A 23430-nucleotide genomic window follows, 5' to 3' on the forward strand; every position below is an offset into this window, starting at 1 on the left:
GTTGTTTTGTTTTCTGGTGTTATCCTCTACTTGGTTTATATTATAAAAGTATATTGATACCTCGACGTGATTGGCAAGTCTCTTGACGGTCAACATGCCCCGGGCCATAGCGACCGCTAGGACTACGCAAACGAGCGCAGGTTCGGTACCGTTGGGTTCTGGCGACAGACTCGTTCGGTCCTACACCCGCTCACGCAATGGTTAGTCAGCTGAAGGGTGTGGATTATTCACTGAACTTCAGGCCACTGACGGAAGCTATGCACTAGGCTGTTTCACTTGTCGGTTGCGAAGGAAGAAGTGCGACGAAAATCATCCAAAATGTAATAGTTGCACCAAACTCGACCTCATTTGCGACTATGCTGAGCCCCCGTGGTGGAGGAGTTTGGAACAGCGGGACATACACAAGGAGAGGATGCAGAGAAGGATCAGGTTCAATAAGGTGATGGAGAAGGAGAGAAATCTCCAAGGTATGTACCGGTCGCGCCTTGGACTGTTTGAGTTAACTCTCATTGTTATCTGATAACAGCGTTCGTGGATCGCACTCTCCCAGGGGTCAGGAGGATGAACGTCACTTCCGGATCCCATCCAACGCACACCATCACATACGGCCCATACAGATCAGAGACGTCCACATCCGAAGCACCTCCGACACCGTCGACGGCTGGGTTCGGTTTCGATAATGCCCAGCCGTCGTGGCAGGGAACAGTTCCTTCGGCTCTCAACATTCTCGGCTCGCAAGATCTACCAGGACAGCTGCCACTGCCACCACTATCACAACAGCTACCATTGCCGTCATTGACACAGCAATTTCCGGTGTCAGAGCCATTCCAGGAGTCTCTTCCAGGCTTCTCCCACCAGATTCCTCAGGTACCGCAGCAATTCTCCGAGCAGAACACGTCGCAGATGTCGCTCTCAGCGTCCACGTCCAACAACGACTGGCCTCAAGGATACCACAGCGAGTCCATTACTGACGATAATGCTGGTTTAGAGCAATTGTCTAAGGATGAATCACTCGCCGCATATTTACAGGCAATGACCGTGGCTGCCGCTGAGCGGCCACTGCTCAATAACTTCGTTGACAAGGTCGTGAAGCTGATCTTTCCGGTACTCGATATCCATCCTCAAAGCCTCTCCCGGACGCATGAAATTCTGCAATCGATCGAAACCAACAAGCCTTATTTCCACGTCTGTATGAGTGTATCTGCCCTTCACATTAAGACTGTCAATGCCAGCCATACCTGGCGAACACAGGACAAGGTGATCGATGACATCATGCGGCACCGATGGGCTTCTGTTTCAGAGCTATGCGATGCACTTAACTTGGATGAGAATCATAGCAAAGTTCTGGATGCAACGCTCGCGACAATCTTCTTTCACTGCGCTGTGGGAGAGCCTGATGACTATCTTCCGGATATTCCTTGGTACGAGCACTTTACAGCAGTCTCCAACCTCGTCAACAAGCTGGGTCTGCTAGAGATGCGCCCCTCCACGGATTTACCCTTCAGCATGTCGCTCACTACGTGGATCGATATTCTCGGTGCTACAATGCTCGGCAGATCGCCTCTATTCGCTCACGCATATCGCGCCAAGAATTTGAGCGGAGTCGCGTCGGGTTTGCAAGAGCTCATGGGCTGCGAAGATCGTATAATGTACTTGATTTCGGAAATCGCATGTCTTGAATCGTTGATTAGGGAAAGACGTGTTGATGAACAGGGTCTTCGCCTTCACATCTCTGCTCTGACCGAGCAACTCGACAATGCGGAGATCGAACCCTCTGGGAACCCGTGTACTTCGTCGGGCAACATCTGCCCCAGGAGGCTTACGGAAAACATAACGGCGGTGTTCCGAGCCGCCGCACGGCTCTATCTTGCGACTCTAGCTCCTGGGTTTGATCGCTATAGCAAGTACACTGCCGACCTTGTCGAAGCTATTGGGAGCGCTGCCATCAACATCCCTAAGGGTCCCTACGGTTTTGATAGGGCACTCGTCTGGCCTCTGTTCATTGCGGGCGCGTATTCCTTGCCTGGGTGTACTTTCCGGATTCTGTTGTCTCATCGAGCGACAGCGTTGGCAGATGAAGCCGACTATGGTAGTTTCGGGCGCATGTATCGCGTGCTAAAGGAGTGTTGGAAGGTTGGGGACTATCCCAGTACGACGACGGAAGTTTACGCCGAAGCCAACCACTTACTGCCCTCGAATAACGCGGAGCAGAATGCCAACGGGTCTGCTGTTCAGCTTCCTTCTATCGAGTCGATCGGCCGCCCCATCAAGAAGTCGCCCGTTCACTGGAGAGATGTGATGAAGCGCCGCGACTGGAAATACCTTTTGATGTAGCATGTTCAACACATGCATGTTGGTCACAAGGCACCGATGGCTTGTACGTTTACTCGTCTACTTCTTCTGAGTCCTCGTTGTCCGCTCAAAATTTCACTGGAATACTAACATGCGCTCAGGTGTCGCAACAGAGTCCCAGCGTTTAAGCGCGCATCTCCGGCGCAGAATTGACAGGCGTTCAGGAGCAGGCGGCCTCAGTCCCATGATTCCATGTAGCAGTGTTATATTTTCCCCTACAGTTTTTCCTCTACATCTAGTTTAGGCGGTTGTTTTATTTTCTTTCCCGTTAACTTCTTCCAATATGTCTCTTTTGGTTGGTGTTTGCTTCTGTCATGTTGTGTTGTGTTTATTCTGCCTGGGTTCCTGCTTGACCCCTCATCTCTTGTTCCTCTTCCCCTCTATCTTCCCCTCCCAATTCCCCCGGCACTATTCCATCCCGGGTAAAAGATCTTCATACAGGCACTATCACGCAGGGCGGCCCTACTTATCACCTCAATCAGCCAAAGTTGCTGGTTTGTTTTTGTTATTACTGGCCAGGTGCTGTGTTGTTGGCAGCGCGTGCCGCTGACAACTCTTCCTCTTTTCCTTTCTTATGCACATTCTTTCCTTCCAACTATGTCTATATGATGATATGTTATGCTTTGCTACTTGTTATGTTATCATGCTAGTTTACTTTAGCTTTCAATGTGATGGATTATGCATTCAACGTTGGTTTTGTTGCGATGGCAACTACCTCATGCATGTGTTGGGATCAAGTTTCGCAAAGGGAAAAGTGAGTAGACAAAAACGATGAGAAATTTTTCAGTTCTTAGCAATGGGATTATGTCCACCGTTAATTAGTTTTGTAGTAATTTGGTCATTAGAGTAACATACTCCTTTTAAGTAACATCAGTCTCCCATATTATAAATGCTACTAATTAGTCGTGGTAGTTAGTACGCATAATATATTATATATTTTTGACTTCTTAGCAAGTTCTAAACCGCTAACCAAACTGTTGTCACTACTATGAGCAACCACAACTAACACCCTGGCACTGCATGGAAAGTAAATGCACGATGACAGTAATGATTGAAGATATTCATGCATATCTTCACGTAACACATCGTTTCTTTACACTTCATCATAAGAGATTGGTTAATAATCTATCACCTCTCGTCGACAACGAACCTGGGGACTAGTAAAACAAATACAAATCTGATTCTCTCCTTTGCCACGTTCATTCTCCAAAGGTAGTAATATAATCAGTAATATAATCAATGATCTAGCTTTACATAAAGATCATCTGGTCTTATCACAGATGATATAGATAGGCATCTTCTGTCTATTAATCCTAGGATATTCACCTAATCTAGATCAAATAATCACTGCTACTTTTGCTAGCTTCCCGGGCATAGAAACCAATACTAACTTTTCACTGATGCCATTCTTGTGGGTGGTTTAACGATTCTCTCCGTAAGGTAGTATCAAGTCTGCCGTTTGCGCCCAGCAACTGGAATTTTCCTTAAGGGTTCTTATCACGCCTGATCGTATGATCATCGTCGATTTATACGATAAATCAAATTCTTCGGCACTAATGTTCCTTACTACATCTAGATCCCCGAGCAAGTACGGAACTGCGGTCAATAATATATAAACCTTGGGTAGCATTTTGACTTGGCTCAACTCCATTCAACGTTGCTCCAAAGTAGATTAGTAGATTTAATGGTGATGCAGTGGCTCCAGAAAAACGTGACCTGACTATCTATTAGCTTTTGTCAAATATACCGCAGATTTTCCAAGATTAATCTCATTAACCATTTTCGAAGATCCGCTAGATAGACAGCACTGCACTAAGCTTTTGAGTTAGATTGGTATATATTTCAAGTCTTTGACCTGGCTATCGCCCTGACTCTATTCGTATGGATAAGGTATTCTTTATGTGGCAGGAAAGCATCGTTTCATATCATCATGGTCTGCTTATTGGTATTGAATTCAAAAATTGATAGTTCTTCAGCGAGATCTAGTTCTTCTCAAAAGCCATAATGCTTAGTACATAGTGATTAGATCATTATGTAGAATGTCCTACATCTTTGATAAGATGATCCACTCATTCCTTGTGCCCCGGGTATCGAATTCCCTGTGTTGCTTTGAACAGCCAATTCATCATATCAACTTACATTTGCATTCATCTCATCTTGTCATTTTGGCTTCTTACTGTAGGATTGCTAATACGCTTAGAACTCTTTCATATATTCGAAGTGATAACACACTTCCCTTTCCATACTATGATAACCTACACCTCATCTACCACCAAATTAACAGGGAAAGTGTGTTTAACGTCTGAGACCACGATCCAGAATCCCTAAAAACGTTCGAGCGAAAGTGCCAAGGCCTGTCGCCTTCTTGGTAGTAGCGCGCAATATACCTCACAGTCGATCCTGCTCAGTTCCCATCTAACATTCCAAAACACGGGGTCTAACTCCGAGGGAATGCTTCGTATACTAAGCTTTATAGGAATTGGAAGGCTTCTTCCAGGCAGGTATTGTCTCGCAAGAATGTTTGATATCTGATATTATAGTCAGATCAGAGACTGTGTGTCGGCAAAGGCAGACAAGTATTCGAGGGTTCGAACAGAATCTGGGAGCTCGAAGAAATCAGTAGTCTGGCAGCACCGGCGTGCTCAAAAGAGGAGGCTTAAGTCACAGAACAAGTTCGATATCCCAAGAGCGATACTGAATGTTCCTTTTGGTGAATCAGTGTGCCTTGTTGGACATTATAGCCGAAGCTTATCTATGAAGGGGACGTATCAGCGGAGTATGAGCGATGGGAGAACTCTCCGAGGTTATAACGATATGTAAGAAAGCCCATGATGTTCTATCTTACCATCAGAGTAGTTCTCTTTCATACTTTAGCGGCACTTCATCAGCATGTAGTGAAGGGCTGAAGTACGTCTTTTGCGTATATGTCGAAAGCGTGTCTTATTAAAGCAATCACTGTATTAGATCCTAATTGATCCTTACCCAAGTCCTCCCTTCTCATATCTTCCCGAGAGAATCTCTTCGAGAATCTCAAGAATCGGAACAGCCACAAATCGGACTCGACATGTTCTTATGACATATAATAATCAGATGGAGTGGGGTTTAGTAGTGTACGAAGAAGCAGGTATCGAACATAGGAGCCTGCTGTAGCGTGGACAAGATAGCCTTTGTCCCTGCACTGGAATGTCTTTCCTTACCTGCTTTCTAATGATGTGCCTTAGCGTACAAACATTGGATACTTGGGTCATATTTCAAATAATAAACATCGATAATGTGCTGACCCTTTTCACTAAGTCCAATTTATTTATCTACTCTATGTGTACGTAGAAGCAATCGTGATGGCCACGGGCACTCACAGTGGCGAAAAAAGTCTGCGAGTAGAATGGGGCCATTCAGTCAATGTTCAAGTGATGAGGAGAGATGCTAATGTCTCGAGAATAAACATGAATGTAGCAGATGAAAAGGATCTCATTAGTAACATCCCATAGCTAGAATACCCTCCGCTTAGACGTATTTTGAGTTCCGCCAGCAGCTTAACATTATACTTACTTATTTATTCCATGGTGTAAGCCTTGGAGTCTGTACTGGTAGTTTAGAAAAGATGCCGCTACATTCAAAGTACTTTCTGGCTTTCATTGCATCGATCTGGGTGTTGAATTCATCCATATATGTTAACAAGAGATAGAGAGATGGCACTGCTTCAGTAGAGGTGGGCCTAGACTCGGCACACCTTGACAGAAGCCTCGACGCTCTAAGCCAAAACGCAACAAGATGCCATGAAAAGAATGAAATGATTCTATATAGTACGCGGCTTGCGGAAAAGGAATTGCTTATTCTTAGGATACAAATGTGATGCTTTCAGATAGTGGTGTAACTAGTCAGTCACTTGCCTACAAGTGCTCATCTGAGTGAGACCCTAGCTATCTTACGACTTTTCTCCCTCAACTTCGCTTGTTGGCAGGGGGCCTTAAGCCAGCAGACAACGTAATCTACAAAAAGCAGAAGGTATTCCTCTCAATCAGCCAAGTGATGGGCCTGGGACTAATCAAAATGTGGTTTTGTAAGGTTGCGCCCAGCCTGTTATTACACCTGAACAGTTGCTCGGATTGTGATATGGGCATAAAGGTAGGTTAGCACGAGGGACGGTTAGGTCATCATACTCCGGTAAGGGGTTTTCCATCAAACTGCACAGGCCTCGCAGTCCGTATCAGACCTGCAGCCGTTAGACACTCGCCTAATAAGCGCTGACTCCGTATGCTTTGTACACAAACTGCAACGCAATGTTGATACCCGAGACAATACCCTCGTGTAGGAACAACCATGAGAATCCGATGCACCGCTATTCAGGAGCGATGTCTCACTAAGAGCGTTATGGATAAGAGCATTGGGCTCTTGCATGTTAGTTGATTGTACTTCGGATAGGTCTATTCGAGGTAACGTTGCAAGCTGTGTTCAGCCATTTCTCGCATCTAGTGTGCCCTTGACCCTCGGATCGCCCGTATTGCGTTCCAACAATCAAACACTCTAGTGGTAGTCAGGGGCTATTTCACGTAGCTTCCAATAGCTCAGTTGATCCGTTACCGAGTTTGGTCGACAAGGGGTCCCGGAGCGCCGAAACCAGTTCACCGCATAGCCAACGGTAACTCCTCGTTGACTTCCTCGTATAGGGTATGTTCTCCTAACCAACGGGAGCTCAAACACTGAACATTTTGACATTGTCTTGACAGTCCATGCTTTTTTTAGACCGGCTGTATGCAGGGTGAAGATACCCAGAATAGAAACATCTGGCACAATAGCTTATCCCAGGGGTAGATAACTTTGTAAACCGACAACATCCAATAGATAGACGATTTTAGCGAGCTATCATCACGCCAAGCTAAGAAGTCGAACATACTGTGCGGCCTTTTCCTGAAGAATGTGGAACCAAATATGCACCCATTGGATGTGAGGGCCGCACACCGTTTAACTCGGCGTCTCTTCGTACAGGCCAGCATGTACCAACCCCGCGATGCAAGACAGATACTCGAGTCAGGCGGTTACCCTGAGGAAGCAGGGTCACCCATACTTGTCTCCCTGTTGAAACGGAGTGGCAGGGGGCGTCTCGCTCGTAGCCGCAAAGCATACAGAGTCGCACACTGAAGCTTGACGAACAGAAACTGCGGAAGAGCCGCGGACATGCCGCTGATGCAGACTGGTTTGAAACTCTGTCATTCAAGGATGATGGAGATGGGAAAGGATTCGCGGAGAGGGTTTGATGAACGCTGATTCAGATGGCGCGCGATTACGCTGAGGCATCGTAGAGTCTGCTGAAGACTTTTCTTGTCAACATCAAAACAACCCGGACGAGTAGCATATAAACCCAGGAGCACTTGTCACTCATGATGTTCTCTTTCAACACTCTCAACATTCTCTTTAGACTTCCTCGATTCACTGTCGGGTAGATCCCGCACGTTCATCCTACTTTGCCCGCTTTCTGTTGACAGAGAGATAATTTTCCCCTCCGTTTGCAATCATCGGCCTGCATTACGCGCCAACACCAAGTATAGAAACAAAAGCGAGTAGCATCTTGCACAAGGGCTCGAGCTCCATCGGATAGTCCGTCTGTTCTTTTTTTACACCACTTAGCAGGATCTAAGAGGTGGCCCAAGTACGTCAAGATCGTTGCTGCTGCTGTTGCTATTTTCGAGGCGGAGCAAGAATGCGCTAACCTCGTGGAGCCTAGACCCGATAGTCCATCGCAACCAAATCCTGTCGCGTATTGTTACTGTTCGATACGTTCGTAATAGTACCTTACCGGATCATACGAAGCCAACCGTACCTATCCTGCAGGGTTATACTTCTGCTCCTTCAACTTACTTGACATTCCTCTCATTCACAACCTGGGAATATCCACCGCTGGCTCGGAGACACTATATCATTTCCTCAAATTTCTTTTATTATTTTTAGCTTGCATTGGCGCGCCGTTGTCTCAGCTCGACACTATCTCTAATTATATCTTCCTCTCCTATCCTCCATCAAGTGGACTCCTTCCTCCTCGACCTATCTATATCTACCACGCACACATCCTCTCTTTCATACCTATCTTCACTCTCCTTCAAACAGCTCCTTCCTTAATTCACTGGCCTATCAATCATACATCTACTGCTGGACAGTACCATGGCTCCTCGACCAATCCTCTATCCACTCAAGACTTCGAAGAGTGTTATGTACCCATCGGAGCTTCGAGACACCTCATCTACCACTACTGAGACAAGCCAAAGAGAACCAGGCAATGGCCCATCAGTTCCTCCCCCACGTGCTTATACAGACTTTCTCCGAGCGTTGAGTCCTTGCTACGCAAGCCCAGAAGGGATCAACGCAAGTTATACGAGATGGATGAGGAGCAGAGCTCTACCATCGCCCATCTCGCTGCCATCGACCGCCACCACTGTCTCCTTCCCAACCAGCAATACATCGAAGAGCAGTCCTATTTCTGTCTCCCCATCCCCGGTACCTGCACCACAGTCCGCAAGGGAGCCTGGTTCTGTGCGGCGTCTCCGCATCTCGCCGCCATTCTTGCTGTCCCCGACAACGGCAGAGTCTCCCCGAAGTCCTTATACAATTCGGACCCCTTACACGCCAGCAGAACGGAGAAGCAGGCATTCCGAGACCCCAGATACAGCCAATGGAAGGACTGTTACCATCCAACATGTTGTCACGCACACGATTACTCTCAAACGTGCTCCTTCGCTTGACCCGCCACCGAAGGGCAAACGCAGAAGGACCAGCGAGTCACGGGATCAGTGATGGCTTAATAAAGCATTCATTAGATACGAACTGAACGACTTTAATGGGTTCGATCTTGAGGAGTTCAGACCGTTACGAGCATCTACTTTCATCGAGTTTGTTATGTTACTTTTGTGATACTAGCATTTTACGGCTGCCTGTGTGATTTCCTGTGATTTCCTGTCACTTCAATTGCCTTTTGTTCAGTCATTGCATTTTACGTTAACTTGTTCTCAACCAACTAGAAGGATTGGCATACACATCCTGGCGGTGTGGATTGCGGGTGATATGGATTCGAGAGGAAGGAGTCGGAGTATTCAATGGTTCAAATCGATCTTATTGGAAAAGCCTCGTTGGTTTGCGGGTGCGCTTATGGATCTCTTTGTCAGATATGCTTGGGTCAGCGGCGTTATACTATGTCTTGTAGCACGCATTTACTCAATTACCCAATGGAATGGATTACATCGCTAAACTCTGTTGTCAATGACTCCCACCACCAATCAAGCTCTACTTAGCTTGTTGGTCTGAGTCGAGTCCACATTAGACTCAGACAAGCTAAACCAAAAGTTACGAAGGAAGTGGCAGATAATAGCTGTTAATTTCGCTTTGACGCCGTAAAGGATCGCATGGCTCACCAACCAGCATCGTCCGACTCGCGCGTCAGCCACATGGCACGCGTGCCATTCGTTCTGCTTATGGACTCTTCCGATCCTCTTCAATCCTTAGCTGGATGTAGATAAGCTCTGTCCGCAGGTTGACGCCGAAGGATCACTTAGTGTGGGTTTCTGGCTTCCTCTGAGCCTCACAGCCACCTTCATACCGCGGATAATCAGCCAACCGATACAGGGGGCTGTTGGGTGCATCATGGTAGCATAAATGCCCAGGGCCTTCAATTGGGTATTTTGACGGGCCTGTGTGTCAGTATACGTATTAGAAGGATCAGAGATGAGGTTTCCGGCCAGCTGTTCTTCGTATTTGGGACACCAAAGGATTTGCCGGATAATGTAATGATACGCTGTTGTATAGTGTGTTGATTACAGCGGGATACTGATATACCCGTATTACATAGTATTACGCACTTCCCGGCAACCTCACCATAGGACAATATCGGAATCAACTAACACCAGGTTGTTCACAATGGAACCTGCTTGGGTCTATCGTCTTACTTACAAATTGGAATCTAATCAACCCAATGACTTACTCAAGGAATATTCTATGTGTATTTGGTCAATGGCTTATGGGATAAATCTTTTACGATACCGCTCGTTATTCGGGCTAAGATGCGAAGATCGACGCATATAGCACCATTGAAAAAGAACCCTGAAGTTCGCTGAAATAAAAAGCTGTTTCAACTAATTCATATTATTGTTATTTACGCTCAAAGTGGTATCATGCGCTCTATAGGAAGCATAACGGCTCTCAATAGGGTACGGGAGTAGTCGTGTGGCGTATGCCGAGGGCCATATGAGATCTAAAGCCTAGGTAGGGTGTGCAGGGATGCAGATTGATTAATGATGTAATGAGACTCTTCAACAATGACCCGTGGGTCTGGAGTTCATCACTTAACAGTCCTGATTTGCTGAAGCTTTGGTCTAATCTCAACTGCTTTCTTTTTTCGATCCACTTTTGGGATAGTTTAGCTCGAGTGTACTGAGCCGAATGCCCTAAAGTGCCGACGGAGCTCCCAGCATGGTGATAGTAATCCTATCACCAAAATTAACTTCGAGTCGTTGGTGTGTCCCAGAGGTTCTAGTATAGACAAATCAACCACACTAAGTTGTGTTAAAATAGAAACAGAATCCACATTGCTTGACTTTGAACCAATTGCGCCTATCAGGTTCTTTCCTTGAAAGTCGCTCCTCAGTTCAGATTCCTTGCCTCGCCGACGAGGCACGATGGGCACCAGCAACCAGGAAGTTCCGGCCAATAAGCGACTCAAGTGTCTATATTTGCTTGTGAGCAACTGCCACCAATAGCATGCCGCAGCACTAATTTCATGTACTGTTCCAATTTGGCGCAGAACTCCGAACCCGTGCCCTTCCAGAACTCGGGGTGATTGGCTCGACTCCTCCTAACACTGCGGGGTGATCACGCAGGCGGGACAGGGATCATGCATTCCCCGACACACCGTTAAGCGCTGGTTGGCCCCTGCCTATCGACTATTGGGACTTAGCTTCCAGCAACAAGATCACCCGCGGGTAAGAGGTGCTATTTTTGGGTATTATCTGCCTTTCACCCGTGTGATGAAGGGATTCTCACAATTTGCCAATAGCCTTGGATGCTCTCCACCCACTGACATCCCACCACTTTCCCATGTGTGCTTTCATCTCTTGTCATCCACCAACCATGTCCTGTGGTCTCATTGTGATATGTTATTTTTGGAAATTAAGCGCCGGCCCGGCCCACATTTATTTTCCCCTCCATGCAAGACACTCTCTCAGTCACAGGGTCATGTTTGGAGTATAGAGCATCTGCCCGTGCTCATCACTTGCTGATCCAGATACCCTCACACCACTAAGCCTTATTAGCCGCCGGGACCACCGTGTGGTCCCTGAGGATTCCATAATTAGAACACCCCATAATAGCTCTCAGACGACATCACCTCCTCTTTGCTTCAATCTCATCACCACCAACCACAGTAGCTAGAACGATGCAAGCTACCCGCGCAATACCGGCTCACTATCCCCTCTATCTGTCACTGTCATTTCATCCGCCAACCATGACAGATAGAACTGTTAACCCCACCTCAAAGGAGGGGGTATGGTTCAACCGGTCTGTCTACGACCCCAGCACTATGTGCTTAACCGCGATTCTTTAGTGCTCGCCTAGTGTTTCAAGCTACAGGGCTAAGATAGTGACTGCTTATTTTAGAAACTCCCTGGCGCGTAGATTCCCATTCTCTGGGTGTTATTAGTCGAAAGCGATCTGATTGCTGGTCCTTGCTGGTCCCCACATGGAGACACCCCTGCAGCACTGGAGATGCCTGCCTGGTGTGATTATATTTTTGGAATCAATCCAATCTCAACGTCACCTGTTACTGATTGTTCCTCTGGTCCAATTTGCCACCATTTTCGTAGCAATTAGGGTGAAAAATGTGGACGAGAAGGAAGCTACAAGCCTACTCTCTATACACAGTAAAGGAAGGGCCCCAAGAAGGGGAATTGGCCCAGTTAATCAGTGAAGTAAGGGAAGTGTCTACGATGCGTAGAAATTGATGATCAAACGCTTACGCGGAGCTAGAATTGGCGTTGATAGACTAAGGACTTACGGCGGGCACTTCCACAATCCCCCAAACCAACCGTCATTGGCGCAACGCTAAACCAAATCCCCCAGGTAGCCCGAGAGTTCGCACTACTTAACCAACCCCGATATGCAGCCTACAAACGTGGATATTCCACCCCAATTATCATCCAGTAAAAACACAGAAATGAGAAGCGTATGCTATTCTTATCACATTTCGCATCTCCTTCCAAAGCAAGTCGCCTATCTAAATATGCGAACTTCTACACTACATCCTTCTATTGGATCGTTTTCCATTAGTCGCACCACCACTCCCGGCCTTTCAAGTGGTCCCCTTCTGGTGCCCGATAATTCATATCCTCCCGACCCCTCGATCTATTCCCAACTTGTATCCTTTCATCGAAAATCAGAGCTTTTCTACATACCTACTTGCTCCGTCCACCCAACCCGGACAGACGCCTCAGCCCCCATCCCGTTTGACAATGCTTGCTTCCGTGATAAGAATAGAAGTGACAAGAAGGCCGATCCACATCTCTGCCGCCTAGTCACACATTCCGCGCATGCAGCTTTTCCAAGAACCTATCCTTACCCCCCTTCTCCGTCACATCTATCTAAGATCTATATTGATATACTGCCCTGAAGATCTGTATCGTACGTATGATACTGTACCTTACACATGATACCTTTCATATATGTTCTACCAATCTTACATACTATCCCACTAACTATCCTACACTCTATCCAATGCATCCACACCATCACCTCATCCTATCCCCATTACTTCACTGGTATGTCATTAAACCTCCACTTTTCTAAATAAAGATCTAACCTCATGTTCCTAGATCAGCCCTGGAGACCCCACTTGCTTCTTAGCGCTTCACTTGCGATACTTCTGGTTGCATGTCGTCCTTCTAACTACAATGTTTCTATACATAGTTCCTCACCTTATCGTCTCCTCTCAACCATCAACAATAGTCCATCACGTCTTTGAAGTATACCCACCCCCTCCTCAAACACGGCTCACGGAAAGATGTGTGAATTAGGCGCCGTCTCTCACCTAGGTCCCTTAGCCAAGCTACAACCATACCCTCCCGGCTACACTATCGATTGATGAGGAAGCCATCGGCGGCAAACCTATGTATAGCACATAGGATGATGTCTGAGATAGGCGGGATTGAAGTAGGGTGATGATTAGTAACTGGTCCAGAATTGTGTCACTCTTCGCGCCTATCCTCGACTGTGTTACGTAGGTGGATAATCTCCACAATGCTGTCGAGGACTTGGGCGCGTATGACTGACATACCTCAAAACTAATATCATTGTCTATGTGATCTTAGCTTGACTATGAGCACCACGGGCGAGTACAGGCCGTACCTGAGAGGCTTACTGAGGTAGGCGCCCTCTCGTCTACGAGCTTCAGACTCACACCTCTTTCTCTTCCTGCCGTGTGCAAACCAGGCCAGTAAGTGGTGGTGGACTCCAAATCATGGTTCTGGGACGTCGGTGACCCGCCAACCCGAAGGCGGGTGTCTACGCTTCTCCAAGAAACTACTCTCTTAGCGGAACATGTTGCATAGGTTCAAGTCCTTATCCATGATGATCAAGAGAAGCATACTGACTGATGGTGACCGTTAGAGTGTCCCAGGTTATCCGGTCCGATACAGAGGATGATAACTTTCAGTCCAACAACTATCCCATCCCGCTTTAGCGATCATCTTCATGTATCATTCGAGAGGCTTCGAGGCGTCGAGAATTCACAGCTCGCTGTTGATATACATCGACTGAAGCTTGGGAAATGTCCATAGGGAACCTGGAGCTCCTCATGCGGAAGGAATCAAGGAGATGGGCAGACAGAAGACCATATCATGCACCACGAAGGAAGTGAACTGCGCAATAAGAAGAAAATGCGGGATATCAAGGCTGTTGGACGTTTTGGCGTAGCAACAAACCGAGACCCGACTCCTATGTAGCTAAGCCAATCCTACTTTCGCTACTTCACTTTAATTATCATATCAATTCGATAAAACCCTCTACTCCACAAGGTGTCTCGCATAGTTTTCACACTCAATAGAACTTAAGCAGCGTTCTTAAATGCATCCACATGTTACTTCATTATGAATACGACATATGAGAATATCCTCCACTTTTCCCTTGCCTGTTCATTGCAAGATGTTCCTTACACCTATCTTCCATCTCCAAACTCCTATCTCCGTCTACAATCGTATTTCCATGTGAATTCTGATCACCCCTACCACAAATTCATTTTTTTTCCCACCACTCACATTCCCATCTCCCCCAAACCATCTTGCAATAAACCCCTATCCTTCCCAGGGGACACCAAAACAAGCACCCCCAAATCCTGATGGACAGAAACATACTACCAATCATATTCCCTCCACGAGACTGTCCTATAAAACTCCTCTGTCTACTGTTCTACTATAAGGCCACATAAACCCAGATAATCAACCCATAAACCATCTCATCTCATGAACCAATCGAATTACTATAAGAAACGCACATCCAGCGGCGCATCCATCCTCCGCCACAATGAACACCATAACACACTCACAAGCACTCACATTACTATCCAGCAAGACATTCATGTAAACAATCCAGCATCTACCTCTCGAACCACAGATAGATACGACCTCCCTTACATATATATTATTCCGGCCCGGCAGCCAATATTATAATGATCAAAGTCCAGAGTACCTAGCTTTCTTGTTCTCTTTCCTTGTTGATAGTCCGCACCCGCGCTTACCATATTCAATGGATATCCAATTCCTGCTTGGCTTTAAGACACAAGCTTAATGGAATATATTCTTCCTCAGAGTCCATTCTAGGTATGTTTAAGACGAAGAAATCAATAGATGAATGAAGGTTGTGCATCTCTCGAGCGCCTTACTGGCCTCCGTGAAGTTGAGTGGTATGACTTGTGTAAGCAATTTCGGAGTGGAGAATGTGGTAGCTAGACCTGGATGAGGATGAAGGCGATGCGATGTGCATATGCCCATTACGTATACTATGCTTGGAATGTGAACTTTCTCTGGCGGTTCATGTCTCATCTGTTGGTTGGAATGCGGAAGCAGCTGCGGTTTCTGTGGATGTCGGTGGATAAAAAGCGAGTATGTGTCAGAGATAGTGGTTGATGGCAGTAGTGAGCGGTGATCCGCAGTCATAGGTTAAGGCCAATGCATTTTTATCTTTGTTTTGCATCGTTCTTTGCCATATACACGTGTTCTCGGACCTTTTCAGTGAAATGAGTTTCGAGTATGCCGACCCATCAAGAACATTATTTGATACACCAGGGAGGCAGTATATCTGATATCACAATGTTTTTAATACAAGGTATGGTCGACCATAAGTAGCAGAATCATAGTGTATACAGGAGAATATTGATATTGCCAAAACTAGTACAGGAAAATCATAATTGCCACCCATACCCTAAAAACCGTAAATCGTTCGAATCCAAACCATGTACCCATCACCCAATTAGTTGTAATAACGGAACCTGGTATATACAAAAGGTTCCAAAATGAAGACAAAAACAGTCAAAAATCAAACCGTGGTATCATATCGCACAGTCGTGGTGAACAAAGTGGTATCATAATCGAGATGAAAAAGCGATGAGATGGAAAGGTATCAAACGAGAACGGAGATTGCATCCGATACAAAGAAAAATTAGCTTTGAGAGTCGTCACGTCTATTCTTCGGTCAACGCGTCGTCTCCAGTCTCGCGCCATTCCTTGGACCGTTCTGTAAGCCGTCGCACACCTGCCACACGCTGGGCCCAGTGCGCTTCAGAAGGGGACCGGAAAGTATAGGCTCGTTGCGACGAAATCACGCCGATTCCTTGCAACACAGCCTTGCGAGAGTCTCTGGAGAACACCGCCGGATGGTTGATCCATTCCAGCGCGGATTGCAGATCGGAGTCCAACGCCGTCATAGTCTGCCCATCCACTGCAGAGACGGAAGTGATGGTCGCCGTATCCGAAGCCGCCGACGAGTGACCGTCAAACATAGACGACTTGGGTGAAGAAGAGGTAGGAGTGTCTGCTCGGCTACCGGAGTCGCTGGTTCCCGCTGGTCTGGCACCCGGGGGCAGAGGAGGAAGACCACCCTTGCCCAGGCCCTTCAAGATACTGCGAGTCTCGGTCAACAAGTGTTGCGCACGATCATGTTGCCCACGGGAAACCAAGGTCAAGGCCCGCGTCAGCATGTCGGACGTCAGAAGCTCCATGCGTCGTTGTACGATGGACGGATGGGGAGGGATTGGTGGGCTAGACGGACGACCAGGTTTGGCTTTCGGGTTAGGTGGAAGCATAGTGATCGCTAAAAGCGACGGCCGTGGGGAATGGGTAAGATGACCATCCCGCAGAAAATCACCATAGGTGAGGTCTGCTTGGATCAGAGGGACCTCCTCCACACTCGCCACGCGTTGGTCATCGCCATCAGACATACCACCTAGTGCCTCCAGTCCAGACACCAGGCTCTCCCAGGCATCCTGAGGGGTAACCTCTGACGTGGAGTTGTCGGGGGGGATGACAAGTTGGACCAGAACGTCACGCTTGTCGCCAAAACGAAGGTCCCCGAGGGCAGCCTCCGCATCACGACCAGTAGCCCGTTTTGTCGTGTGCAGAGCTCCACTAATTTTCACGAACTTGGCAGGGGAACCCTCAGGCAGACGAAGCTTGAGCTTTACGTTCTGGTGAGAGGTAGTTTGCAGCGCACCCAAGCAACCAGCGACGCACTCCCGAAGCATCATCCAGTCCTTTACATAGACGTATGAGCCTTTGGTCCGAGTCGAGAGCTCGATGATGGTGTCCGGCTTGTGGGTCAATCCAAGGCCGAATGAGTGGATGTTAACCCTTCAGACGATTAGTATATCGATCGTAGCATTGAAATGTGTTCGACTTACTTGGCAGCTTCCGCCCTGGACACAACAAAATCGACACTATCGGGATCTGAGGTTGAAGTGTCGCTGATCAAAAGGATGGTAGAGATAGGGTTCGATGATTTCCGCTGCATGAGCATGTCCATGGCTACGTTAGCACCCTCGACGACATCTGCACGGAGACTTTTTTGTCCAACGGGCCTAATGGACTCCAGGATTTTGGGCCATCCGCCCCAGGACTTCGTAGTCATCCCCACTATGGGGACGCCACCACTGCTAGAACCAAATGTCACCAGTCCCATACGATCGCGAGGACCAAGGTTCTGTACAAGAAATCGGAGTGCATCGCGGAGCAGGGTGATCTTCAGTCCCTGCATGGAAGAAGAAACTGGAATCACGACTACAAGGTCGAGTGGAATATGGATGGATGGTGCTGGGCTCTCTGTGCCCATATTCGTGTAGTCGGTAATAGCCGTGTTGATTGATCGGGCTGCTCCATAAGACGAATTTATCGAGGCCTGGCGTTTGATTGGATTGTTGCGGTATTCCTCCTCCTCTGCGCCAGAATTATCATAGTCGTAATCATTGTTCGGAGATGTGCTCTCAATGGGATGGAGGTCGAGGAGGGAACGGCGCCAGAGCTCTAACTGACTGCGGTTCTGGAATCGAAGGTAAAAGCAGGGAAGCTCACTGACGGACAGGTTCAACGCGAGGATAGGCTCGTCTGCGGCAGCTTCCATACTGTTGAGATGCTTCTTGATGAGTATGGAGCCCTTCAATGTGCACCGGGTTGGCTTCGGCTTAGACTGATCATCGTCATATGGACGGCGCTGGGTATTCTTCTTCTCCTTGACACAGATGAGCATTTCTCCGAAGAGATAACATTCCAATTCCTGCCAGGATGTACGATCTTTCCCCACACTCATGTGGCCGTGCAAGCGGAGCTTTCCAAATCTGAGTTTCCGTCAGCGTTGCAATTTTGTAACGGCTACATGGAGACACTTACCGATTGAATTCCAGGCCGTGCCAGTTGTCCACCTTATTCCGCAAGTCCTCTGCCAAATCATCCAGGTTCTCCTGACTCTCATAGGGAATCGGCTTGGGCTCCTGGCTGGGTGGGTAACGCCCTACGCCATACGGTTCGTCCTGAGGTTGGTCTTTACCGTTTGAAGTAAAGTCGCTTTCGTCAGGCTGCCAGCTGCCCTCAGGCACTTCCAGTGTTATCAGGCATGTTAAAGACTGCTGCTGGCGTGAGCGGTTAAGCGTTGGGAACTCGCTGCGGATAGTCACTGTTGGCGCCGGGATCGGGTTCTTCGTGACAACGGGACGCGGGCTGAGATCAGACTCCATTGCTTGCACGTCATAATCATGGCGTCTTCCGTTGGCCGCATGCTGATGCGACTCGTTATAATCGGATGAACCAGCAACACTTCCATTCCGCGAGTGGTGTTGGCGGGATCCCATGGTCAACCGTTCGACTCGCTCGCGGTGACTGCTATTGTCGCGGCTGTCGCGTCGGACGTAGGTATCCCGACTGTCACGGTTAGGTTGCCGGCTTCCCGCATGACTTCCTGCATCGCTGGGCCGTCGTGCCTGGACTGGCACGGGTTCCCAGGGAGGGAGATTGGACATGCCACTTCGATGTGTCGCGGCATCGCTGGTGACAGAGCGGACAATATTACTAAGTTTCTCTGTATATGGAAATGATCAGCAAGTTTACATTCCGATCCCTGCAAGGGCAATAACACATACCCAGATCCAACATATTCCCCCCACGGCTAGTATCAAGCCCTAACGGCGCATCGCATGTTGGGCAGTACTGTCCTTCAAATTCGCGGATATATTCGTAGAAGCAGGCTTCATGTGAGACATGAGTGCACGAGAATTGGAGAACACGTTCGCCACGCAGAGTATGCTCCAACGGCTCGTCACAAATGGCGCACTCAGTGCCGACGAACGTCCTATCTCTCCGCGTCCGAGAGCGGTCAACATCCATTAAGCCCGCCATTGGCCTACCTGATCTAGAGTTGAATGACACACGCGACGAGTTTGGGTGAGAGTCAGACGGCCCGTTTGGATCTTGCTGGTTTGAATAGACAGAGTTGGCAGTGGTAGAGGGAGCACGAGATTGGGCAGTGTGGGCAGAGTAACCGGTCCCTGGACGCTCTAGTGGTATGTAGATAAAAGTCCGCGGTGGAGGTGGCGGAGATCGGGATTTTGAACTGAAGAAGTCTGTCGATGAAATGATTCCGTAAAGGTCAGTGGTAGTGAAGAGGAAGCCAGAACAGAAGTAGAGGCCAAGACGGACGACAGCAAAGACAAAGCAATGCAGTCGTCTCACATAACACCAGCGTGGAAGGTTGGAGAAATGAGTCAACGTTCTAATTCACGTGCTGACCCCAAGGAGGGTATAGCAATGAATAATCTGTAATGGACAAGGGACAAAAAAAGGTCCTGAGAGCTCAAGAAGGAAAAGAACGGGGGGGCAGCTCCAGCAAAAGAGAGGAGAGACAGTAGAAGAAAGAGAGATAAGGAGGGAAAAGGAGAGTGGATGGCAGACAGCAGCCAGAAGAAACAGAAAGAAAAGGGCAAAAAAGTGTAAATGATAACCAGAATAAGAAGGACAATAATAATAATATAAGATTCAGCAGCCGAAAGTTAAGAAGAATCAAGAGTAACACTAGTACGAGACACTATACTTACGGAGCGGAGACTTCTTTTTAGGACGAGCACTGCTGCCACGCTCGGATGTGTGAGGGCCAGAAGAATCGTCATTCCCAGACGTGAAATCCGATCTGGGAGAGGGCCGATGTTTCCACATGGATCACGGCAAAAGAAGCTCCTGACGGATCAGGAGGAGAACAGGATCAGGAAGGAGGAGGTTTTGGGAACTTTTGAAGAAAACAAGCAGAGAGATTTACTATTTAGGGGTGCCAAGTGGGGGGGGGTCAAGACGTAGTGGGGGTTGAACCTGAGGGAAACGCCCCGAGGATGGATGAGATTGACCAAGAGTGGAGGAAGATGAGTGGCTGCAGTGAGAATCACCAACAAAAAGGTTGGTTGGCCACGCGTGAGACTGGGAAGGAGGGAGGAGCGAAGGGGAGGGAGGGTGTGTGTGAAGATGACGAGATTCTGGGAGAGGAGAGGGAAAGGAGAAGGCGGAACAGGAAAAGATGGAGATATCGCACTGGTGCGAACAATTTTACGACGGCGTCCGAGCCGGTTCAGCGAAGCCGTTGATAGTCGCTGGGGCGGAGCGATCAGTATTACGAGAAATGGTAATACTACCTTTACCTTTTTTTGTGTACTAATTATTTTGTAGTATTTAGTATCCGTTGTTACCTACTGAGTAACCATGGTTATTTCCACTACCACTTAGCAAGTACCATTCTGAAAGACTACTTGCACGACAGACACAACACACACCAGATATAATTATTTTCATCCTGGTTTATATCGAGTGCTACATACTCCATGACCTGTACTCTCCTTTCAAATGGGGTAATTCTTTCGGAACGGTATTGACAGGAAAAGCCATCGGCGTATTTTGTGAATTGGAGATTACTGGTCTATAGTGGGGCCATGACCGCCGAGCCATGGATGTCTGGAGCTCACTAAACCACGCAGTGGGGCCGATCCAGGGACTGGATACAGTCAAGTCTCAAAAGGACGGACTCTCGGTACGGGTAAACCTACGGTATCTGAGTAACTACCCCTGAAATGCTGGAAATACTTAACCCCCTCGGACTAACGTTTCAGAGAATGCGAGCAAATATGGTGTAGAAATCACCCGGTTTGGAAGGCGTGAGGTCATCGTGCAGCCACGATGTAGTCAGATATGAGCTGAGAATTCTCCAGGTTAAAGTTACATCAACTATCCAACAGATATCTTAACTATTCACTCCAGTCTGAATCCCCCGGAGACCCGTCATTTTCCCATCCCTTGCATCCTCAGGTAAAATGGTCCGTCCAGTCAAATGCTTCAGTGCTAATGCCCTACACGGAACTTGGACCTATCTTTTGCATCAATCTGCTGCCAATTATCGGAGATTTCTTTCACCATCCCTATCAGCCTAGCCACACTGAGGCTTTGGATTCTGCAGGCTCCAATGCCCACTGTCGATTATTGAAGGCTGCCTGCCAGCTATGTATAATGAACGGTGTCTGAGTGGATTACGCCCCTCATTGAGTGACCATCAGCAGCGAAAATAATACATCGGGGTCGTGTCTATTGACACTCATATATAGCGATCCTCGTTGGACCCGGTAATGATATCCCGATAGGCTGGTGCTTTTGCACAATTCAGCAACGATTGGCCTTAATCTCGGCACTGGACCGTCGATCCTCGAACGTTTGCTGTCATGACGAGGAAGCAAATCGAGTCCCATCCAAGCGCTGTAAGCTAAGGAGCAAGCGGAAAGTCCGGTTGGCATGCTTCTCTTGAGCTTCTAGGTCGTCGGTGTTGTTATTCCCCTTTATCCAGTAGAAAAGTGAGTCTCAACCGGATACGTAAGCGGCAAGCGGTACAGCTGCATATCAACGGGATCCCCACCGTGGAAGATTTCCACCCGAAAGGTTAGTTTGTCTGGGCGGGTCGCTCCCTTCCCCTTCCAGCGTTCCCTGGGACGGCACTATACTCACTTGGGGGTTAGTCCACTTGGTCACAATCGCTATTGAGAGCATTGAGTCGCCCTGGGCTTATTAGGAACCTGGTCCATTTTCGCTCCGGAGAAACGGAGGTAACGGAGAGCGCACCACACGGACAATGAAGCAGCACGTCCTCTGATATTTTTCCATCCACTTATGCGCCAGTGGCCACCAAGCGGGGATTCTTCTGAATGACGATCATCAATATGACCGACTATCGTGCTGGCTGCCTGAGGGAAGGTGCGCGCTGAAGTCCAAAAATATGTGCTGTGGAGGAACCGTGGTGCTGGTGGCGGTTCTCCCCACTTGCGCCCGATCGGAACTCGCAGGTTCGGTACGGAGTATGGTAACCAAACACCCAGAGTTACATCGTCTCGTCCCTTCCCGTATCATCAAATTGGATAATACCATGTTGCCAAAACTCTATATTACACAACACCGGGCAGTCGCAATATACCTAGTCCGTACTAGGTAGAGAAAGAGGTTGCCCGCTAGTGCAGACTGTGTTGCCACTGCCTTGCACAGCTATAGAATGCTTTTTGCTGTACCCCCAACCCTCTGTACACTTGAAATCGATGAGACTATGGAACCGGACCCAAGGATTCAGCCCCCAGTCAGCAAGATCCAAGGTAATCACAACGGAAAAAGCAACACGCTGACTCTTACCCTCTGCAACTCTATTTCATGACGACGGATGATCAGCCTAGGGTTCGCGCCGTAATAGAGGATTCTCTGGTCCAGGCTAAGGAGCATAAGGCTTTTCTGGGGATTACCCGGCACAACCTCAGTCACCAACTGGGGGTTTAGACATGGGCGATCTGGCTTCTTGACGGGTATCTTTCTCTTCTGAACACGGCTGCCATTTCCGAAGTTGCCTCCAAGGTCAAAGTCGACACGTTTGTTGATGTGGCAATATTATCCTACTAGTCCCTACCGACCAAATAGTCAAAATGACACACACACTAGATACTTAGAGACGGGCTTTCCACCACGGAGGCAACCTCGGTATGTTGGCTTAGTACGCCATACTAAGCGCATCGTGCACCATCATCATTTCTAAAGCTCTTTGCCTCAAAACTGAGTCAACTGCCAGTCTTTCATCCGATTGGCTGTTTAATCAACTCCATACCATGGTCGGTCCCTCGACACTTAGATACATCGCCCATTTTCTTCGCCTTTTCCATTATTCTTCTCAACCGTGGAACCGCGAACCGTGGCAAGAAGGCAAGCAAAGCTGAGCCAACCAAATTGCGATCACGTTCCACAACAATCAATCTTGGGCGCTGTCAGATTCAGATGACGGCACAGTTCGCATGCGCACAGTGGAATAATATTTACTTACATGGTACCTACAGATCGGAGGTCGATCCGGCCACAATTAGCAGTTGAATATGACTACCCGCATCTGTGTTACCTCAGCAATAAATATAATGATGCAAGATCACATAACTACCCAACAAGACCCCAACATTACTCACTAGTTTTCAGGAACTATCGCAATGATATGCAGAAGGGTGCATTGGCCCCATAA

General features: G+C 47.9%; 5 protein-coding genes across 5 annotated transcripts; 4 read left to right on the plus strand and 1 right to left on the minus strand.

Moving 5' to 3' along the window:
- Nucleotides 1-94: 94 nt before the first annotated feature.
- BO85DRAFT_440321 (Zn(II)2Cys6 transcription factor) lies at nt 95-2334 on the plus strand (the record flags this gene model as incomplete). Its single annotated transcript, XM_025658758.1, has 3 exons — nt 95-200; nt 267-467; nt 527-2334. 3 exons carry the CDS (start codon nt 95-97, stop codon nt 2332-2334), a joined length of 2115 nt encoding a protein of 704 aa, XP_025513401.1.
- A 121-nt stretch (nt 2335-2455) lies between these two features.
- BO85DRAFT_451269 (uncharacterized protein) lies at nt 2456-3232 on the plus strand. The gene has a single exon (XM_025660552.1). The coding sequence runs from the start codon at nt 2636-2638 to the stop codon at nt 2900-2902; it is 267 nt and encodes an 88-aa protein (XP_025513402.1). The 5' UTR covers nt 2456-2635; the 3' UTR covers nt 2903-3232.
- A 5276-nt stretch (nt 3233-8508) lies between these two features.
- BO85DRAFT_440322 (uncharacterized protein) lies at nt 8509-9138 on the plus strand (the record flags this gene model as incomplete). Its single annotated transcript, XM_025658759.1, has 1 exon — nt 8509-9138. One exon carries the CDS (start codon nt 8509-8511, stop codon nt 9136-9138), a length of 630 nt encoding a protein of 209 aa, XP_025513403.1.
- A 6922-nt stretch (nt 9139-16060) lies between these two features.
- Nucleotides 16061-19259, minus strand: BO85DRAFT_376474 (vWFA and PH domain-containing RING finger protein; the record flags this gene model as incomplete). The annotated part of the gene is made up of 4 exons (XM_025656225.1): nt 16061-17225; nt 17276-18205; nt 18258-18942; nt 19004-19259. 4 exons carry the CDS (start codon nt 19257-19259, stop codon nt 16061-16063), a joined length of 3036 nt encoding a protein of 1011 aa, XP_025513404.1.
- Nucleotides 19260-21791: 2532 nt separating this feature from the next.
- BO85DRAFT_498585 (uncharacterized protein) lies at nt 21792-22589 on the plus strand. The gene has a single exon (XM_025664037.1). It carries the CDS (start codon nt 22162-22164, stop codon nt 22372-22374), a length of 213 nt encoding a protein of 70 aa, XP_025513405.1. The 5' UTR covers nt 21792-22161; the 3' UTR covers nt 22375-22589.
- The last annotated feature ends 841 nt before the right edge of the window (nt 22590-23430 follow it).

The sequence above is a fragment of the Aspergillus piperis genome, assembly GCF_003184755.1.
Source record: "Aspergillus piperis CBS 112811 unplaced genomic scaffold BO85scaffold_15, whole genome shotgun sequence".
Classification (NCBI taxonomy): Eukaryota; Fungi; Ascomycota; class Eurotiomycetes; order Eurotiales; family Aspergillaceae; genus Aspergillus; species Aspergillus piperis.